This window comes from Peromyscus maniculatus, chromosome 8, assembly GCF_049852395.1.
Source record: "Peromyscus maniculatus bairdii isolate BWxNUB_F1_BW_parent chromosome 8, HU_Pman_BW_mat_3.1, whole genome shotgun sequence".
NCBI lineage: Eukaryota > Metazoa > Chordata > Mammalia > Rodentia > Cricetidae > Peromyscus > Peromyscus maniculatus.
Window position 1 is genome coordinate 88,443,562 of NC_134859.1, and position 20,370 is coordinate 88,463,931.

The 20,370-nt window shown below is 48.5% G+C and overlaps 2 protein-coding genes across 3 annotated transcripts; both read left to right on the forward strand.

Annotated features, from left to right (window-relative positions):
• The first annotated feature begins 14 nt into the window (after positions 1 to 14).
• LOC121826743 (RUN domain-containing protein 1) lies at positions 15 to 11,452 on the forward strand. 2 transcript variants are annotated; one of them, XM_076577683.1, is made up of 5 exons: positions 15 to 595; positions 4,852 to 5,010; positions 6,765 to 6,963; positions 7,927 to 8,043; positions 9,053 to 11,452. In XM_076577683.1, exons 1-5 carry the CDS (start codon positions 71 to 73, stop codon positions 9,919 to 9,921), a joined length of 1,869 nt encoding a protein of 622 aa, XP_076433798.1. In that variant the 5' UTR covers positions 15 to 70; the 3' UTR covers positions 9,922 to 11,452. The 2 variants fall into 2 exon arrangements, with proteins under 2 accessions (XP_076433798.1, XP_076433797.1); XM_076577682.1 differs by having other exon boundaries at positions 18 to 595; positions 9,056 to 11,452.
• A 5,380-nt stretch (positions 11,453 to 16,832) lies between these two features.
• Rpl27 (ribosomal protein L27) lies at positions 16,833 to 20,044 on the forward strand. The gene is made up of 5 exons (XM_015986471.3): positions 16,833 to 16,985; positions 17,242 to 17,324; positions 18,214 to 18,383; positions 19,684 to 19,794; positions 19,894 to 20,044. The coding sequence occupies exons 2-5, from the start codon at positions 17,244 to 17,246 to the stop codon at positions 19,940 to 19,942; spliced, it is 411 nt and encodes a 136-aa protein (XP_015841957.1). The 5' UTR covers positions 16,833 to 16,985; positions 17,242 to 17,243; the 3' UTR covers positions 19,943 to 20,044.
• The last annotated feature ends 326 nt before the right edge of the window (positions 20,045 to 20,370 follow it).

Genomic DNA, 20,370 nt, shown 5'->3' on the forward strand with positions numbered 1-20,370 from the left:
CTTCCCGGCCAGCGCCCGTTGTCATGGCAGCAAGGGGGCGCGACTGACGTGCGGCGGCGCTTCCGGGAAGATGGCGGCCGTGGAGGTGGCTACGGAGCAGGCAACTGCGGTGACGGCCTTGGGGCCAAAGGCGAAGGACGAAGAAGAGGACGAGGAGGAGGAGGAGGAGTCGTTGCCACCATGCGAGGCAGTGCGCTGGGCCCCCGTGGGGGCGGTGGCCGAGGCCGGGCCTGGGGCGGCGGCGTTCTCGGAGGAGGCGGCGGCGGCGGCAGCCGAGGAGCCGGGAGCGGCCCCGGGCTCCCCTCCGGACGCCACCGTCCGCACGCTGCGGCGACTGCAAGCCGAGCGGCGGCAGCTGGACTCGGCGCTGCTCGCGCTGTCCTCGCACTTCGCGCAGGTGCAGTTCCGCCTGCGCCAGGTAGTGCGCGGGGCGCCGGCGGAGCAGCAGCGGCTCCTGCGCGAGCTGGAAGACTTCGCCTTCCGCGGCTGTCCTCACGTCCTGGGTTACGAGGGGCTGGGAGACCCCTGCGGCGGCGGCGGCGAAGGCGGCGATGGGCTTCCGGAGGGCCGGCCCCGAGTGCGGGGCGAGGACCAGGTGAGTGTCAGGGGCTGGGTCCGGCTGGGCATGAGGACGGGGCGGGCAGGGAGTGTGTACTGGGTGATGACAGACGCGGAGCGAGCAAGTTGGACGTATGGTAGTTAACGTGAATGCCAGATACGGACACTGAAGACAGGAAGATGCAGAAAGACATAAAGTGAACATTGAAAAGGTAAATGGAAGCGGTGCTGCCTCCGTCTACCGTGCCCACGCCTGAAGGTGCTTACTTACCCCGAATGTGTATGTGTGTCACACGCTCTACCATGAGATACACCTGAGCACTTGCTGATAGGTGAGCATGAGGAACAGGAGAAGTGGGAAGTGAAAGGTCCCCCCTCCCCGTGCTTTTTTGGCATATACATGTGCTGTAATCTCTATGCTGTTTTATGTCACTGAGAGGTTTAGTAAACAGACACCTTCTCTTGGTAGTGGAAAGAAACACACCTCCTGATGATAAGGAAGTCCTAGCAGTGTCTTCAGCCTGCCCTGCCATCCTGCGTAATTAACGGGGTTCTCTGAACGGGGACCTGGCTGACAGGTGCGTTCCTCAGGACACTGAAGAAGCAATGAAATTCTGTAAACCACAGCAAGGGAAGGTTCCTTATGAACTTGGACATCTCTGGAAGCATTGAGACACGCTGCCTTTCTCCTTCATATTCTGCAGATTACAGTCCACACAAGGCTTTCTTCTTGCTCAAAATGTCTTTAGCCAGGAGAACCGATCGGTAGCAGATACTGACTTTTGTTAATCTGAACTGTTTCCAGTTCCTCCCTCCTCATACCCATGTCCCCTTGCACAAGGAGCAGTCAACTGTAAGTGGCCAGACTTAAAAAGTTAGAATAAATAGAATTATTGGTAGCCAGGCCCAGTTCAGTGGCGAATGACATGAAAGGCCATATGCAGCCATGGTAGGTACTTTTTATTGTTCACTGTCACTTTCAGAAAAATTTTCAGTGTGATGCCATACAAAGTTGTGCTCAGTGGATACGTTGGTGTATGAACAGGTAGTGTCTGAGTGGAGGACAGCTTCGAGTTGAGTGATGGACTTTTTCTATTGGGGGGGATCAAAAGGGTCTTGGGGGTGGAACCCAGGGACTTGCATGTTGTAGGCAAATGCTCTGTCATCAATTGAGCTATGTTCACAGCTCTTGAAATTATTATTATCGATTTTGTTGTTTTTTGAAATAGGGTTTCTCTGTGTAGCCCTTAATGTTCTGGAAATTGCTCTATAGACCAGGCTGGCCTTGAACCCAGAGAGATATGTCTGACTCTACCTCTCAAGTGCTGGGATTAAAGCATGCGCCACCACTGGCCTGAAATTTTTTTTTTTTAAAGGCAAGTTCTCTAGGTAAGGCTGCCTTTGAACTTACTATAGAATAATCTTGAAGTATTAAGTATTTTTAAAAAGTGGTGAGTGGTGAGTGTGTGTGTGTGTGTGTGTGTGTGTGTGTGTGTGTAGGAGCACTGCTGGTATCACAGCCTGTGTATGCAAGTCTGAGGACAACTTTCTGGGGGCAGTTCTCTCCTGAGAATGTGAGTTCTAGATATCAAACACAGGCCATCAGGCTCAGTGTCCCTAACCTTGAATTTTTGATCCTCCTGCCTCCACCTTCTGAATACTGAGATCACAGGCATGGGGACCATACCCAGTTATCCAGTGCTTGGTTCTGAACCCAGCATCTAGTATGCACTAGGCATGTGCTCTACCAACTTAGTTATATCCCAAGCCTTTCCAAATTACTTTAAACTGCTGGGCGGTGGTGATGCACATCTTTAATCCCAGCACTCGGGAGGCAGAGGCAGGCGGATCTCTGTGAGTTTGAGGCCAGCCTGGTCTCCAAAGGGAGTTCCAGGAAAGGCACAAAGCTACACAGAGAAACCCTGTCTCGGAAAAAAAAACAAACCAAAACCAAATTACTTTAAACTTTATCTCAAATTGTACTGGAAATTAAATCTACTGTTTCCTGCCTTGCCCCAGAACTTACTGTTCTCTCTGTTAAATTTGTTTGCTCAACTCCAGCAAATATGCTGTAACTATGACAGCAAGTGACAGACTTTGGCAGATGTAGTCATGGAAACAGACCAGCATTTATCGCTGGTTTCTTTCTTCCTTGGCTTCACAAAGGGATGACAAAGCTGGACTATTTCTCCATTTCTTTCTCTTTTAGCTGATTAGATAACGTCCTCCAGCCAGAGGTCATTATTTGGAATTTGTTATTTTGTACCTAATTTAGTCCAAAAACATGTAAGAAATATGTACTGAGGGCTGGAGAGATAGCTCAGTGGTGAAAAGCACTGGCTGCAGCCGGGCGGTGGTGGCGGTGGTGGTGGTGGTGGTGGTGGTGGTGGTGGTGGTGGTGGTGGTGGTGGTGGTGGACGCCTTTAATCCCAGCACTGAGGCAGAGGCAGTGGATCTTGTGAGTTCAAGGCCAGCCTGGTCTACAGAGCGAGATCCAGGAAAGAAGCAAAGCTACATAGAGAAACCCTGTCTCGAAAAACAAAACAAAACAAAACAAACAAACAAAAAAAGCACTGGCTGCTCTTGCAGAGAACCCAGGTTTGATTCCCACCATCAACATGGCAGATCACAACTTTCTATAAAGTTGTTCAGTCCTGTTCCAAAGGAAGGATTAGACTCACTCTTCTGGCCTCCATGGACACCAGGCACTCACGTGGTACACAGACATACATGTGGGCCAAACATCCATAAACATAACATTTTAAAAATATTTTTTAAGGAAGAAAAGAAATACTTCCTGAGAATTCACCTCATACTGGGCACAGTTCTAGGTGTATTGGGGTTGGAAGTCAAGGCCTTTGCCCTTGAGGAGGTCATAGATTAGTAGAAACAGGTCCTAAACAAATCCTGTAATGAGTAAGTGTACACAGTACAAAGGAAGAAATGACTTGTTCTGCCTGGAGAAAATCAGAGAAAGCTTTCAGTGGAGACCTCGTTACTAAGCCGAGAAAAAGGACATGCTCTGAGAGAGAGCAGTAAGACTCAGGAAGGGTCGGAAGAGGATCCTGAGGCTTGCTTTCATGTTCCACAAAGCTAAAGAAAGGGAATTGCTTTTGAAGAAGCTGAATGAAAGTTAATTCTTTGTTTTCATCTCCTCTCTCTCATACCTTGCTTCTTGAGGGCTTGGTAAGTAAGGCTTGTTTGGTTGGTTTTCATTTGTTTGTTTGGCTGTTTTTTCAGTGGTGGTTGTTAAGATAGAGTCTGTATCTGTAGTCCAGACTGGCCTGAAACTTGCTGAGGAGTGCAGGTGTACACGGTCGTGTCTGGCTTGCTTTTTGTTTTGTTCAGGACTTGTACTCAGAAATGATGAAGACCCAGTATCTAAGAATATGTTGTCAAGACTTGATCACTGTAAAGGACTCTTAATAACTTAAAGGCAGAAGCTACATGGTAACTGCCATGAAAAGGGGGTTGCCCTTAGAGAAAGCTACCTCACAAATATGCACACACACACACCACACTGTTACCTTCCCACCCCTGTGACTTGGCTGCTATATGTTTCTGTGCCTTAGGTACTTATATTCCATTGTTTCCTCTTTTACAGAAATAGCTATAACCTTTCTAAGTAGCTTTGAAACTTCAGAAAACTGGTTGATTTCTATATATATAAAGCCTTTCTCTATACTCAGACCCTCAGGCCTTGCTTTGTGAGATGGGGTCTCATGTAGCACAGCCTAGCCTCAAACTAGCTATCTAGCTCATGCTGGACTTGAACTTCTGATCCTTGAGTCTTCACAAGCTACCATACCAGGTTCATTCCACCAGACTGTTGCAAAATTTGTTTGCACAGAGTAGTGAGGCTGTGTTGACTGGCCATGAAGATGACACCTTTAACTCCAGGAGGCCATCTTACCTCCTGACTAGACCTTTGAAAAACAAGTCTATTAACAAAAGGCTTCACTGTGTTAATACCCTGTTTCCAATGAAGAAATGATCGCTTCTTAAAGAAAACACACGTGTAGGGCTATAATGGCTCACGCCTTTAATCCCAGCACTCAAGAAGCAGAGGCAGATGGGTCTCTGAGCCTGGTCTACAGAGTGAGTTCCAGGACAGCCGGGGCTGCCCATTGCCCTGGTAAAGTATATTCTTCCTGCTGAACCTTCCTTGTCAATGGTCTCATTGAGTCATTTGGAAGTGTTATATATTTTCCTGGTCATGATTGGCCTGAGCTCTTGAAGTCCCTTTGGCTTCTCTTTTCTATGAAATAGACCCAAGTGTTTTTCCCTCCCTAGAGTGAACAGGAAAAACGAGAGCGTCTGGAAACCCAGAGGGAGAAGCAGAAAGAACTGATTCTGCAGCTCAAGACCCAGCTTGATGACCTGGAAACCTTCGCCTATCAGGAGGGCAGTTATGACTCCCTGCCGCAGTCCGTGGTCTTGGAAAGACAGCGGGTGAGCAGACCTCAGAGACGACTCCAGCGTTTCTTATGGTTAATATATCCCTGCTGGCGGTATTCCAACATAGGCTCCCCACAGAGCACTTCTCCCATGGCCTTACCAAGAACCCTGGGTCCAGAGCAAAGGGAAAGTTGATAATTCCTGGACCTGGAGCCAGTCTCTCTTTCTTGTTCCCTTCTTTCCAAAGTTCCTTTATCATTTGTTTTTATCAGTAAAAAGGATTAGAAATGCCGGGCAGTGATGGCACATGCCTTTAATCCCAGCACTTGGGAGGCAGAGGCAGGTGGATCTCTGTGAGTTTGAAGCCAGCCTGGGCTACAGAGTGAGTTCCAGGAAAGGCGCAAAGCTACACAAAGAAACCCTGTCTCAAAGAAGAAGAAAAAAAAAAGGATTAGAAATATATTCACTTGGAAGCCTTTAGAGAAAGTAAATATGAGGCCTTTGGGACTTTATTTATCTTTATTTTATGTATATGAGTGTTTTGCCTGCATATACAACTTTGTACCATGTGCATGAAGTGCCTGTGGAAGCCAGAAGGTGGCAGACCCTCTAAAGTGGAGTTGCAGAGGTTGTGAGCTGTAGTGTGGGTGCTGGGAACCCCACCCTGCTCCTCTGGAAGAGTGCCAGTACTCTGATCCATCTCTCCAGCCCAAATATGAGACTACTGGATCTTTAGCCACTTTGGATCATTCATCCTGTTCTAATGGATGAAAGTTGACTGGCCTGGTAAGTTCACAGTTCATGAGAGGCGCCATATCTGATCAAAAGGAACTATGTATCCTTTTGTGTGGGCAGAGTTTCTCTGTGTCCTAGCAGCCACTTCCCAAATAACCACTCAGAGACTTATTATTAATTATAAATGTTTGACCGATAGCTTAGGCCTTTCTCCAGCCAGCTCTTACAATGTAAATTAACCCATTTATATTCATCTATGTGCTGCCCCGAGGCTTGTTTACCTCATCTGTGAACTTACCATGTTGCTTCTTCCGAGTCTGGCTCAAAACTCCCCCTGATTCTTGAGACTCCACCCTTCTTCCTCCCAGCATCCTGTCTCACTGTCCTGCCTATACCTCCTGCCTAGCTACTGGCCAGTCAGCTCTTTTATTAAACCAGTCAGAAGATAACTTGGCAAAGACACATTTTTGTAGTGTAGCAAAAGGATTATTTCATGACACTTTTGTTTTGTTTTGTTCATTTGTTTGTTTTCATTTGTTGGCTTTTCAAGACAGGGTTTCTCTTTGTAGACTGACTGTCATGGAACTCACTCTGTAGACCAGGCTGGCCTTGAACTCACAGAGATCTGCCTGCCTCTGCCTCCTGAGTGCTGGGATTAAAGGTGTGTGCCACCACTGCCCAGCTTGTTTGTTTTTTGAGACAGTTCTCATATAGCCTAGGCTGGCCTCTAACTTGCTATATAGGCCACCAACGCCCCGCCTCATCTTTCTTTTCAAATTATTATATGAGTGTGGGTGCACACATGCCACAGCACACATCTCTCCCTCCACCTCTGTGCAAGTTCTGAGGATCTAACTGCGGTCACTAGGCTGGTATAACAAGTGCTTTTATCTGCTGAGCCATCTCTTAGACCCTGTCCTCATTCATCTTAATCAGCAGCAACATCATTTTCTCCTGAAGTCAGAGGACCCTGTAGTTTTATTGTGTTCGAGCATAGAAGCCTCTCTAAGATTCTCCTCCCCAACCCTCCTTGAGAACTGCAAAGTGTATACTCACCGCTGTGTTCTTGATAGGTGATCATCGATGAGTTAATAAAGAAACTGGACATGAATCTGAATGAGGACATCAGTTCCCTGTCAACCGAGGAGCTTCGTCAGCGTGTGGATGCAGCAGTGGCTCAGATTGTCAACCCAGCTCGAGTGAAGGAACAGTTGGTTGAACAACTGAAAACCCAGATCCGAGATCTTGAGATGTTCATCAGCTTCATCCAAGGTCAGAGGAGCATCTGGGAAGAGGAAACGTATTCAGTGTGGTAGTTCTTTGTGGTCTGAGAACTCATCTAAAGGGACCAGTTCTCGCTGTATTTAAGAGAATTTAAGAGAGCCGGGCGTGGTGGCCGCACACCTTTATCTTAGCACTCGGGAGGCAGAGCCAGGCGGATCTCTGTGAGTTCGAGGCCAGCCTGGACTACCAAGTGAGTTCCAGGAAAAGGCACAAAGCTACACAGAGAAACCCTGTCTTGAAAAACCAAAAACAAAAAAACAAAAAAAAAAAAACCCTGTTTTTAAAGACAAACAAAAAAAAAGATATATATAGAGAGAATTTAAGAGATTTGAAGTGGCCGGGCAGTTGTGGCACACGCCTTTAATCCCAGCACTCAGGAGGCAGAGCCAGGCGGATCTCCATGAGTTCGAGGCCAGCCTGGGCTACCAAGTGAGTTCCAGGAAAGGCACAAAGCTACACAGAGAAACCCTGTTTCAAAAAACCAAAAAAAGGGAAAAAGAGAGAGAGATTTGAAATGGATGTGGTGTTCCGTGCCTTTAGTCCTCAAATGCGGAGAGGCCGGGCCTGGCAGACCTCTGAGTTATAGGCCAGCCTGTCACATAGAGTGAGTTCCAGGCTACCCTACATAATGAGACCTCTTATGTATGCCACAGTAGATTGGGCAAGAACATTATCTAGAGCCTGTCTTTAAGGGCACCGCTGGCCTCATGTCCTTGAGCAGATTCCTCCCTCTTCACTCTTACACTCTTCACTGGGGATGATTCATTCTTCATTTGCTAAGCAAATATTTACTGAGCTAACTATGCTGCACCAGGCACTTTTCACCCATCGGAACCCAATAATTTATAAAACTCTGGTCATACAGTAGGCACTATTAACCATTCCCTTTCCCTTTAAAACTCTGTGTGAAGGGGATAAGTAATGTCTTGGTTTTGTGCCCTTTGATGATAGATGAAGTGGGAAGCCCCTTGCAGACAAGTGGACACTGTGAGTGCAAGGTCAGCGGGAAGACAGGAACCGGCTCCACCAGAACGGGCAGCAGCACACTGCCCCCAGGAGCCAGCAAAAGTAAGTACAGCTCGAGTGCAGGGCCACAAAGGCAGAGTGGGAGGTGGAAGCAGGAGGATTGAAAGTTCAAGGCCAGTCTGGACTACGTATGGAGATTCTCTGTGGCTGAAAGAAAGGACAGTGAGATTGTCTCAGGCGGTGATGTGCTTGCTGCCAAGCCTGGGGACCTGTGTTGGATCCCCAGCGCTGCATGGGAGAAGGAGAGAACTGACTCCCTCTGGTTGGCCTGTGACCTTATTGAACCACACACACCACACACGATTCATGAATTACTGCTTGGGCCTTAGGAAGAAATGGGGGAGAGGAAATGATAATAGTGCAAGGTGTCTTCGGGGCATGATACCATTCTAATATGGATTGTGATGATGATGTACAATTTTAAAAAACCACCAGATCTGGGAGACATGGCTAGTATAGTGTGAAGGAGTCCTAGAGCCCTGGGTTTAATCCCGAGTACCAGAAAACAAAACAAAATGAATTGAGCCTCCCAGGCAGTGGTGGCGCACACCTTTAATCCCAGCACTCGGGAGGCAGAGCCCGGTAGATCTCTGAGTTCAAAGCCAGCCAGGTCTACAGAGTGAGTTCCAGGACAGGCACCAAAACTACACAAAGAAAGCCTCTCTCACAAAAACAAAACAAACAAAAAAAAAGAAGCTGAGCATGGTGGCATGTACCTGTAATCTTACCACTTGAGAAACTGAGGCAGGAAGATGGAGTTTGAGGCCAGCCTAGACATGGTGCCTCCCTGAAATCCCAGCAATAGGGAGGCTTGAGAGGGGATGATTGCCATGATAGCAAGATCCTGTGTGAAAAACCAGCAGCCTGAATTGTATACTAGAAGTGGGTGTCTGCACGGTACCTCAATTACAGTTAGAATCATCAGCCAGCTGCATCCTTGCCTTCATGTGGTACTTGCACTGTGGCTTAGAGGCAAGACGTGCTTCCAGCTTGTGACCTGTTGAATGTTTTATGTCATTTTGACCTCTATCTAATGGTCACTCTTTCTAAGCAGCAAAGGCAGAAGACGTGAAGAGAGTCCGGGAAACGGGGCTACACCTGATGCGTCGAGCGCTGGCTGTGCTCCAGATCTTCGCTGTTAGCCAGTTGGGCTGTGCCACAGGCCAGATCCCTCAAACCTTGTGGCAGCGGGGCCAGGCCGACAGAGACTACTCCCCCTTACTGAAAAGGCTGGAAGTGTCAGTAGACAGAGTGAAGCAGCTAGCCTTGAGACACCAGCCACATGACCATGTCATCACCTCGGCCAACCTCCAGGAACTCTCTCTAGGAGGCAAGGATGAGCTGACCATGGCTGTGCGGAAGGAGCTGACGGTGGCGGTGAGGGACCTGCTGGCGCATGGACTGTACGCCTCCTCCTCTGGGATGAGCCTGGTCATGGCCCCCATCGCTTGTTTGCTGCCAGCCTTCTCCTCAGCCCCTGAGACCATGCACCCCTGGGAGCTCTTTGTAAAGTACTATCATGCCAAGAATGGCCGTGCGTATGTGGAATCCCCAGCCCGGAAGCTCTCGCAGTCCTTCGCCCTTCCTGTAATGGGTGGCACCGCTGTGACTCCCAAACAAAGCCTTCTGACGGCCATCCACCTGGTGCTGACAGAGCACGACCCTTTCAAGCGCAGTGCTGACTCAGAGCTGAAGGCGTTGGTGTGCATGGCGCTGAATGAGCAGCGCCTGGTGTCCTGGGTAAACCTCATCTGCAAGTCAGGGTCCCTCATCGAGCCCCATTACCAGCCCTGGAGCTACATGGCCCACACAGGTTTCGAGAGCGCCCTCAACTTGCTCAGCCGCCTCAGCAGCCTCAAGTTCAGTCTTCCTGTAGACTTGGCCGTGCGCCAGCTCAAGAACATCAAAGATGCCTTTTGATGAGAATGCCTGACCTTAGCACCCCCACACACACACCTTGCTCTGAAGAGATAGATGTCCTAGAGTTCTAGAGTACAAGCCGGGAGTTAGAGGAAGGAAGGGTTAGAGACATTTTCTCAAATGCTTTTCAGGTGGTCAGCCTGATGGAGGCAGAGTCTGTTTTTCTCTTAGTATATTAAAAAGATGTGCCAGAGACTCTCAGCAGAAATAGTGTCAGGGGCCTTGAGAGATGGTTCACCAGGTAAGGAGGCTTGCTATCACCCCTGGCAATCTGAGTGATCCTGGGGACCCACCTGGGACAAGGAGAGAACAGACCTCTCACAAATTGTCCTCTTACCTCCACACACGAACTGTGGCGCCTGTGCATGCCTCAGGTGCCCAAACACAAGTCAATTTAATAATATCATCTAAACCCAGCGTCAGGACTAGAGGTGTCGCTCAGTGGCGTGGTGTGCGGAAAGCGTGCACACAGCCAGGGCTGAGGACGTTAAAAGCAAGCAGAAAGAGCCATGCCTGGCCCACCACAGTGTACCAGTCCCACTGGGTAGGAACCTTGTTAACAAAATGAGTTACCACACATAGCTAATGCCCTACTCACTGTGGCATGTCTGATTTTTAGAAAATTCAGGTTGTGCCCACCATTCTCTTCGTGGCAGCAAGTCACTGTATGAGGGAGTTCTGGAAGACACTGAACTTTAGGCTCCTGCTAGTTAAGTTGGGAGCAGTCTTCTTTATCAGAAGCATCTGTGAGAGCCCGAGGGCCAGAACTGTAATTCCAGGTAGGAATTCTGATTCCCCTTTTTTCTGAGGGAGTTTTAATGTGAGTCTAAGATGAGAACAGCAATCTCCCTGCTGAGGTAATCCTCACACACAGACAGTGCTGTCCTGGTCTCGAAGAATGACAGCTGATGTTAGGTACCATCTCTAGAAAGTCACTTTCCTCTCTGAACCTCTCAGGGCTGACAGTCTTTGGAAGTGAAAGCATTCAAAAAAATCCTTGCACTCAAGAGCACACAGTACCCACAGTGCTGAGCGGTACAGCCTCTTGGCTTGTGGCCCACTGGCACCACTTATCTGAAGAATGGCTGACGGGGAAGGTTTGATCCTGCAGTGTGGCCAGCAGCAGGGCCAGGAATTACTACCGATCTCCATACAGACCAGGCCCTGCACGTCTGTGAGAGTGATTCCCTTGTCTTTCAGCATGCAGTGAGCACATGCTCCAGACTCACCAAGGATGGGTGAACTAAACTGCCACTTGCATTTTGTTCCTGTGAAGTACACTTTAACTTATCTCAGTGACGTGTCACTTAAGATGCGTCATTGACATTTAATGGAAATACATGCAGTTTCCTATGAAACACAGTAGTGTTCCGGGGCGTGGGATGCAGCTCAGTGATGGAGTGCTTGCCTGGCATGTCTGAGACCGTGTTTTTATCCTCAGCACCACCCCAGGGAAAAAAAAAGATAATTGTAAAATATCATAAATAATGATATATCTGTGATTGATAATAAAATTACAGTATTTTGTGTAGCTTCTCTGCAAAGCGCCTGACTCTCCTCTGCTTTCCGAGTCTCCCTAGTGCTATGGGCCCATGTAACCTAGGTCAGTATTTCTTTAGGAACTGCCTGCTTCCCTGCCCTGGATCAAGGCAGGATATGGTGGCAGTAGTGGTTGTCTTGCCTGGGCTACAGCAGCAACACTGCAGTGGATGTGGTCACGGCTGCTGCTTCTGGAAACTGGTACTGTTTGTTGAGTCCACGCCTCAGGCCGCCGCCAGTGTTAGGGTGAGTGGGAACTGGTATTAGTATATAGATTTGCCCCATACTGTCGTTTCACTTACGTGTGTGGTGTGTGTGTGGGGCGGGGGGACAGGAGTTCTGTGGCTCTGCTGTGGAGTTCTTCCGTCATTAGTGGGTTCCAGCAGCTGAACTCACCAGCAGGCTTGTGTGGCAAGCACCCACCCACCGTTCGAGTTCTGTCTTGTTTTGCCATCTTTGTTTGCATGAAGACTTTGTGGTAGCGGAATAGAAAGTATTTTTCTGTTGTGCCGTCCTAATTTCACTCCCCCTCCTTACAAGGCATGACATTATTACCTCTTCCCTTTACAGCTGTGGAACCTGAAGGGTACTCAAAGACTTGAGATTTGAACTCGCCTAGAGCCAAAGCTTCTCATCTTTATGCTCCACCATGGTATTTCATTGTGCCATTCTGTGTTTAAGTCGTTTATCTCTCCCGTTTCCATCCTTTAATTTTACCTTTACTTTGGAGAGCACTAAGTATTTTCTAAATACTTGCCAGAAATTCTAGCCGCCTAAGTACTAGGCTGAAGGCAGTGAGGCAGACAGGCATTGCTCTGCCAAGTTCTTCATGAAGCCTAAAGACGAGTTCCCACAAAAGACCCCCAGCATCCCAGCAGTCATCTCTAGGGAAGGCGCTGCCTATAACAATATAAATCTGTCCCTGGCTTGGACTACAGCCCAGTAAGGGAGGAGAGGAGTGACATCAAGTCTGAGGATATCCAAGAATGAAGTGAAAAAGAGCAGTGGACCTGGGCACGGTGGCACAGCCTATAATCCCAGTGCTCTGTACGGGAGGATGCCATGGATTGTCATGGTACGGATGTGTGGGTTCATGCAGATCCGTGGAAAGAAGACTCAGAGGCATCTTAAGAATTAACATGGCAAGCCGGGCGGTGGTGGCGCACGCCTTTAATCCCAGCACTCGGGAGGCAGAGGCAGGCGGATCTTTGTGAGTTCGAGGCCAGCCTGGGCTACCAAGTGAGTTCCAGGAAAGGCGCAAAGCTACACAGAGAAACCCTGTCTCGAAAAACCAAAAAAAAAAAAAAAAAAAAAAAAAAAAAAAAAAAAAAAAAAAAAAGAATTAACATGGCTGCAGGCGGGTCCAGCCTCAAAGGACTGAAGCACTTTCCCTTCACCTAGGGCATTTTTACTTTCTCTCTATTTACAGTTTAGTCAGTTCATTTCCATATCATCAAAGAAACCTGAAAGGAGCTCCCAAAGATACAGTGCCAAGTGCAAATTCCTAGATTTCTCAGGTACCAGGTTTTCTGGGTTTCCTGAACCAAGTTTTTGCATGGGCCTTTGATCCTTGGGAGACTCAGACAAGATTCACATAGGACAAGAAGAGAAACAAAAGGTATCAGAGAAACAAAAGGTGTGGTTAAACAAAGGATGGATTAGGACTAGGTGCTGCTCTCTGGAGCCAGTACACTTTCAAAAATAACACCGCAAAGGGTGTGGTAGTTTAATGCTTAGAATCCCAGCACTGAGGGAGCAGAGACAGGAGCATTGCCACAAGTTTGAGGCTAGCCTGGGACACATGAGACTTAAAGGAAAAATAAAGGCCAGTGAGATGGCTCAGCAGGTATGGGCACCAACCAAGCCTGATGACTTTGAGTTCTATCCTGGACCTACAGGGTGGAAAGAGACCAATTCATGCAAGTTGTCTTCTGACCTCCACACAGTCGCCATGGTGTGTGCCCACCCATATGCAAATACAAACTCACAAATGTAACTTTAAAAAAGGGGGAGGGCCAGGCATGGAGTCCCAGCACTGAGGAGGCAGAGGCAGGAGAATTGCCATAAGTTTTAAGCTATCTTGTCTACATAGTGACCTCTAGGCCAGCCAAGACTATGTAATGAAGCCTGTCTCAAAACAACCGCAAAAGACAAAACAACCAGCCTGCTCTACATAGCAAGTTCCAGGACAGCCAGGACCACATAGAGAGACCCTGTCTTGAAACAACAACAAAAAAGCATGGGTATATAATATACACACATACATAATGAAAGAAAGGTAATCTGTACTGCATAGCATACTTAAAGATTTCTAAAGTGGCCGGACCTGGCAGCACATGCCTTTAATTCCAGGACTAGGGAGGCTGAGTCAGGTAGATCTATCTCAGAGTTCAAGGCCAGCCTGGTCTACATAGTGAGTTCTAGGTCAGCCAGGGCTACACAGAGAGACAAAAGCAAACAAACATAAAACAGATTACTAAAGTATTCTATACTTTGGTTTTTTGGGGGAGCAGGGGGAGAAAGGCTCCCATGTAGCCAAGGCTGGCCTCAAACATGCTATGTAACTAAACATGAACATGAACTGATCCTCCTGCCTCCACCCCCTAGTACTGAGATTACAAGTGTGTGCTACCCCGGCTGCAGAGATTGCTCAGTGGTCAGTGGTGGCTCACAACCTTCTCTAGTGGGATCTGATGCCCTCTTCTGGCATAAAGGTGTACATGCAGGCAGAGCACTCATAAATAAGTCCTTTCAAAAACTTTTAAAGCAAAACCCTCTCTTAAGAAACAAAAAGAAAAAAGAAGTGTGTGCTACCATCCCCTCCAAACAAGTGGTTTTGTTTTAAAACAAGATCTCACTGTGTAAACCAAACTGGCCTTGAACTCAGAGATCTACCTGCCTCTGCCTGAGTACTATATAATTAAAGGTGTGCTCTCAGGTCCTTTGGAAGAGAGTGAGTGCTCTTAACTGTAGCACTCCAGCCTCTTGGGTTTTTGTTCTTGTGTTTGTTTTGGTGTTTTGAGACAGGGTTTCTATATGTTGTCCTAGACCTTGATATGTGGCCCAGGTTGACCTTGAACTTAGAGATACTCCTGCCTCTGCCTCTAACAGGCGTGTGCCACCAAGGCAGAGTCTCCTATAGCCCATGCTGGTCTTGAACTCATTATGTAACCGGGGATGACCTTGAACTTCTGATCCCCTGTTTACTACCTCCTGTGAGTTGGGGTTATAATCATGGGCCACCACTCTGGACACAGGTCTTTCCGTTGAGCCACATAATAGTTTTCCAAAGTATCTCCTTTGTCATTCATTCTCGCCAGGCAGGTACACAGGGTCTCTGCAGGGCTTCATACTCTGTGTTCTCCAGTGCAGTGAGCCTGGTCACACTTGTCAGTCAGGAGGCAGCCTTCAGGAGATCTCACACCGCATCACTGAAGGCAAGATGTGTAGGGAAGCCAATGTGCAGGCATCAAGCCAAGTGGTCACCTGCTCCCTAATGAAGATTCCATTCAGAACTGGAGGCTGGAGAGACATCTCAGTGATTAAGAGCATTGGCTGCTCTTCCAGAGATACTTGGGTTCAGTTCCTAGCACCCATGTGGTTGGTGGTAAAGAACCATAGTCAACTGAAGTTCCAGGGAATCTGATGCCCTCTTCTGGCTTTCATGCAGACAGGGATGAGGTGCACGGGTATACATTTAGACAAAACACAACACACGTAAAATAAAAAATAAAACGATTAAAAATGTTTTTTAAAATTGGCAGGTGGGGGAGCCTGGTCTGTTCATAACCTTAGGAAATGTTTCCTCCTGCTTCAGAAAATATTTTAATTGCAGCCAGGCATGGTGGCCCATGCCTATAGTCACAGGCATGCGTGTGTGTGTGTGTGTGTGTGTGTGTGTGTGTGTGTGTGTGTGTGTGTGTGTGTATACATATATACACAATTTAATTGGATGTAGAAATGTAAATATAAGCTGGGTGTGGTGGTTCACAAATGTAATTCCAGTACTCAGGAGACTGAGAAAGTTGGATTCTAGCCTAAGCTATGATGTGAGTTCCAGTCTTAGCTACAGAGTAAGCCCTGTCTCAGAAGAAGGGCTGGTGAGATGGCTTAGAGGTGAAGAGCACTTACTGCTCTTACAGAAGACATGAGTTCTATTCCTAGCACCCACATCAAATGGTTCATAACAGCCTGTAACTTCAACTCCAGGAGATCCATACTCACACATACACACGCATGTTGATACATACACATAATTAAAAATAAATCCTTTAAAATAAATTGAAAATTTTGGAGTAATAATCATAAATAGGGGCTGGAAAGATGGCCCAGTGTTTTAGAGCACTTTCTGCTCTTGCAGAGGACCTGGAAAGGACCCAGGTTCAATCCCCAGCACCCACATAGTGACATACAGTCATCTGTTACACCAGTTCCAGGGAATCCAACACCTTCCTCTGACCTCCTTGGACACTAGGCACATACATACATGCAGGTAAAATACTCATAAATAAAAAAATAAGGGGGCTGGACTGATGGCTTAGTGGTTAAGAGCACTGCCTGCTCTTCCAAAGGACCCAGGTTCAATTCCCAGCACCCACATGGCAGCTCACAAGCGTCTGTAACTCCTGGTCCAGGGGATCTGGCACCCTCACACAGACATACATGAAGGCAGAACACCAGTGAACATTTAAAAAAAAAAAAGAAAGAAAAAGAAAAAATGCCGGGCGGTGCTGGCATACACCTTTAATCTCAACATTTGGGATGCAGAGAAAGGCGGATCGTTCGAGGCCAGCCTGGTCACAAAGAAAGTTCCAAGACAACCAGAGCTGTTACACAGAGAAACCTTGTCTCAAAATCCGGCCCCCCAATTATATATATATAATTTTTTAAAGAGCGAGGAGTGCCACATGCTTAGTCTAGTCGATAACAGTTGACATCATTGGGCTGAACCCTAGAGATAAGAACATTTGATCTTCCCTGTTTTTCAGCCAACAGTGCACAGGCCACTTGGTTCCCTATGACATACTTTTTTATTCATTTAATGGAGACAGGGTCTCTGTATGCAACCTAGGTTACACGGGAACTGGAAATCCTGTCTCAGCCCCCGGAATGTTGGGGTTACAGGCTTGCGCCCCCGCAGAAACCTGGCTCCTTCCTCTGCGGCGAAACAGTGAATTTCAGACCGCGCCCCCCTCCTAGGGGCAGAGCAGGGGACCACAACGAAGGAAGCGGCGGGGCCGAGTGCGCAGACTCACGCGCCCTCTCTGCCCCGCCCTCCGTACGCCGGAGACGGAACTCTGTTCCTGTCTTGCTGCCAGCGCTGCTAATAAAGCTCGATTCAAACAAACGCCCCGCCCGACGCGACCTCAACCAGCAACTTCCGCCAGCAGCTTTGACCACCAAACGAGAGCGGCGCAGCGGAGCCGGAAAGGCGGGACCGGAAGTGAGGCCGCCGCTCCGCAGGGTGAAAGGTTGGCGGAAGTGCTCTTCCTTCTTTTCCGCTGGGTCCCGGCTCCTTGCTGTCGGTGAGTAGCGGCCTGGCGCGGGTCTTGCCATCCGCCGCCATCGCGACCCCGGGGTCGGGTGGCCGCGCGCGGTCCGACTCGGAGCCTCTGGCGGCTTCGTGGCGAGTCGCGTCGCTCGAGCAGAACCTGCGCGCGGCGTGGCCTCGTCGGCAGCGGGTCGCGGGCCTGCGGACCCGGGCTCGCATCTAGAGAAGTCGGTTCCGGGGCCTTGCGCCTCGCAAGTTGCTGAGCGGCTCCTTGTCTTTGTTCTCTGCAGACATGGGCAAGTTCATGAAACCCGGGAAAGTGGTGCTGGTCCTGGCCGGACGCTACTCCGGACGCAAAGCCGTCATCGTGAAGGTAGCAGACCGCCAGGGCGCGTCGCCTGCACGCGGGGAGTTGGGCGGCACCAGGGGCATCGGGCGGGATCGGAATTTAAGATCCCGTTCCGAGCAGTAGCCCCGGGACCCGGCGGCCAGGCCGCGGGCGGTAAATGCATGAGAGGTCTGAAGCAAGCGTGCGGGGAATTGGGGTCCTGGCCCACACTGGGATCTCCACCGAGTAGGCTTTAAGCATTTAGTAGTGGCCGTCGTGTCTTGACCCTCTTACAGGTGTAGTGTGTAATTCCTGCAGTAACCTACTTTAATGACTAAAGTCTAGAGGGGTTAACTTGTGTCACGGCCAAGTAATCCCAGCTGCAGCTGAGGTCTGTGGAATCGGAGATCTGCTTTTACTTACAACATCCCCTGGGTGTTTTAGACTTTCGCTGTTGAGGACACTGGCTTCCGCTCCTGCCATTTGTCTGGAGCCTGGTCTCGGTGGCCACGCTGCCAGCCTTGGAGCCTCAGCTCTAACCTTAGCCTCGTGGGCAAGTTGAAAGATGATAGATGGCACCCAGCACTCCGAGTGTCTACTTTTTTGTTTGTTTTTCCGAGACAGCGTCTTGCAGTGTGGCTCTGTCCCACGCCGGACTTGAACTGCCGGCATTAAAATCGTGCGCCACCAAGCCCAGCGTGAATATTTGGATGCAGCTTTTAAACCTGTCTCTCAAATGCTTTTGCAAAGTCTTGTGATGCGAATAAACACTGGCTAACACACACTTACTGTCCTGTTGGCTCTTTGAGCTTAGCATCAAGTGGTGTGGTTATCCTCTACAGTAGTGTGGAGGTGTGTGTCTAATGAACATACAGTTTTACTGATAAGGGTCCAAGCGGTAACATCAGTGTGTGTGTTTTTCTTCCTCACTTAGAACATTGATGACGGCACCTCAGACCGCCCTTACAGCCATGCCCTGGTGGCTGGAATTGACCGCTATCCCCGAAAAGTGACAGCTGCCATGGGCAAGAAGAAAATTGCCAAGAGGTCAAAGATCAAGTCCTTTGTGAAAGTTTATAACTACAATCACCTCATGCCCACAAGGTGAGCTTTCCAAAAAAAATGGGAAAGTGTGGATTTTCACTTCCTCCCCTGAGGAAGTGACAGCTTTGTGGGTGCTGTGGTACAAGAAAAGGTCGTCTTTCGTTCATGTCCTTCTTGCCCTCTCCTGCCTGTGGATGATCCTCTTCCCTCAGTCCTGGGAATGCTAAGCACTGCCTACCAGATGCACGACCCTGGGTTCTGCCTCAGTGCCATTGGGGGAGGGGAGTAACTTGATTTGACTCTGCTCCATCTTGGAGAATAGAATGCCTCTCTTTTTGTCTCCTGGATCCCTCCTATTGTGGGGGTGGGGGCTTTTCAAGACAGGGTTTCTTTGTGTGGCCTTGAATTCACACCCATCCAAGTGCTGGGGTGGTTTTTTGTTTTTTAGCAGGGGTACCCTCAAATCCTGGACCCTGTATTCTGTATGGGAGCACCCTATCACAGCTCATCTTGCTTTCTGTTCTCCATTTTGACTGAGTAGGATTGAGATTTTATATTAAGTAAAGATGGCTGCATTTGTCTCCCATCGAGGGCAGACAAGACAGGTCTCTCACTGTTCTACAAGATGATTTCCTTTGGGCTGTGAGGCAGCTTCGTGCTTGCTGTTGGTGACCAAAGTTAATCCCTGGAGTTTGTACAGAGGTAGGAGGAGAGGGCCGCACAAGTGCTTGGTTTAGACCACACTGGAGAGGTGACTTAGTCCTGAATCATCATAGATGATTGGTCTGTGCGTATGTGTATCGAGTGGGTGCTGAGAATTGAGCCTAGGTTCTCTGGAAGCGCAGTCAGTGCTCTGGACCACTGAACCAGGTCTACAGGTGCATCCCCAGAAAGAGTTTCTTTCCTGCCCAGTTGGTGGTAGTGTAGTTACCATCCTAGCTGAAGCGAGGGGAGCTGTGGGCCAGCCAGAGCTTATAGTGAGAAGCCAGTTTTCATTGCTTTAACTGCAGGGGCCCTTAGTGCCACAGTCTTCCAGCACACGCTATCTCAGTACAGGAATAGTAAAGGACGACAGGAATTGAGGGTCCTGAACTGTAGCTGTCTTCAAGACTCGTTGGGGAGCAGTCTTAAAGTCTTGTGTGATAAATCTCACTCGTAAAAAGGAGTTCTGGAAATTAAAGTAAGATGTCCCAGAGTTTAGGACCATGGAAGTGGATATTAACTAAAATGAGAAGGTGTCCAGCTTAAGTAGATGTTCCTCACTATTTCACTGAGGGATTGGATCCTACCGCCCCCTGTCCCTCGAGGACTAGGCCAAATTAAGTCCCTAGCTAATCCTGCCTCTGCTCCGTTTCCCCAGGTACTCTGTGGACATCCCCTTGGACAAAACAGTTGTCAACAAGGATGTCTTTAGAGACCCAGCCCTGAAACGCAAGGCCAGGCGGGAGGCCAAGGTCAAGTTTGAGGAAAGGTAAGTAGGTCCTATCCTATGCACTTTTACTACTTCCCATGAAACAATTTGTTTTTCTGTTCCATTTTTCATGTATCTTTCTGTTTTTTTCCTTTCTAGATACAAGACAGGGAAGAATAAATGGTTTTTCCAGAAGCTTCGCTTTTAGATATATTTTTGTTCCCATCATTAAAAAAAAAAAAAAAAAAGCTTGTGTCTGCCTGCTGCATGTATATTGAAAAAGGAGACCTTGGGATAAGAGACGCTGGAAAGGGGGCTGTGAAATGAAGCCAATGTGCTTTAGTGACACACACCTTTAATCCCACTACTTGGGAGGCAGAGGACAGCCAGGCCTACACAGAGAAACCCTGTCTCAAAAACAAAACCTCCCAAACATAAATGCAGGCATATAGCACTAGAGGCAGGTGGGTCTTGGGTTGAGGCCAGCCAATGTTACATAGTGACAGCATTTTAAAAAAAGGTTTGTGAGGGGAACCAGGTGGCTGTGTACTAATAGAAAAAGCTGGTGGTGTCTCAGTGCAGATCCAGTGTTGGCTAGTACAGCCCTGGCAGTGTTCATCCTAGAGAAAGATCTTT

Coding starts and splice junctions, on each gene's coding strand:
- LOC121826743 (XM_076577683.1), top strand. CDS start 71: ATGGCGGCCGTGGAGGTGGCTACGGAGCAGGCAACTGCGGTGACGGCC. Junction 596..4,851: donor GAGTGCGGGGCGAGGACCAG/GTGAGTGTCAGG, acceptor TTCCCTCCCTAG/AGTGAACAGGAAAAACGAGA. Junction 5,011..6,764: donor TGGTCTTGGAAAGACAGCGG/GTGAGCAGACCT, acceptor TGTTCTTGATAG/GTGATCATCGATGAGTTAAT.
- Rpl27 (XM_015986471.3), top strand. CDS start 17,244: ATGGGCAAGTTCATGAAACCCGGGAAAGTGGTGCTGGTCCTGGCCGGA. Junction 18,384..19,683: donor AATCACCTCATGCCCACAAG/GTGAGCTTTCCA, acceptor CCGTTTCCCCAG/GTACTCTGTGGACATCCCCT. Junction 19,795..19,893: donor AAGGTCAAGTTTGAGGAAAG/GTAAGTAGGTCC, acceptor TTTCCTTTCTAG/ATACAAGACAGGGAAGAATA.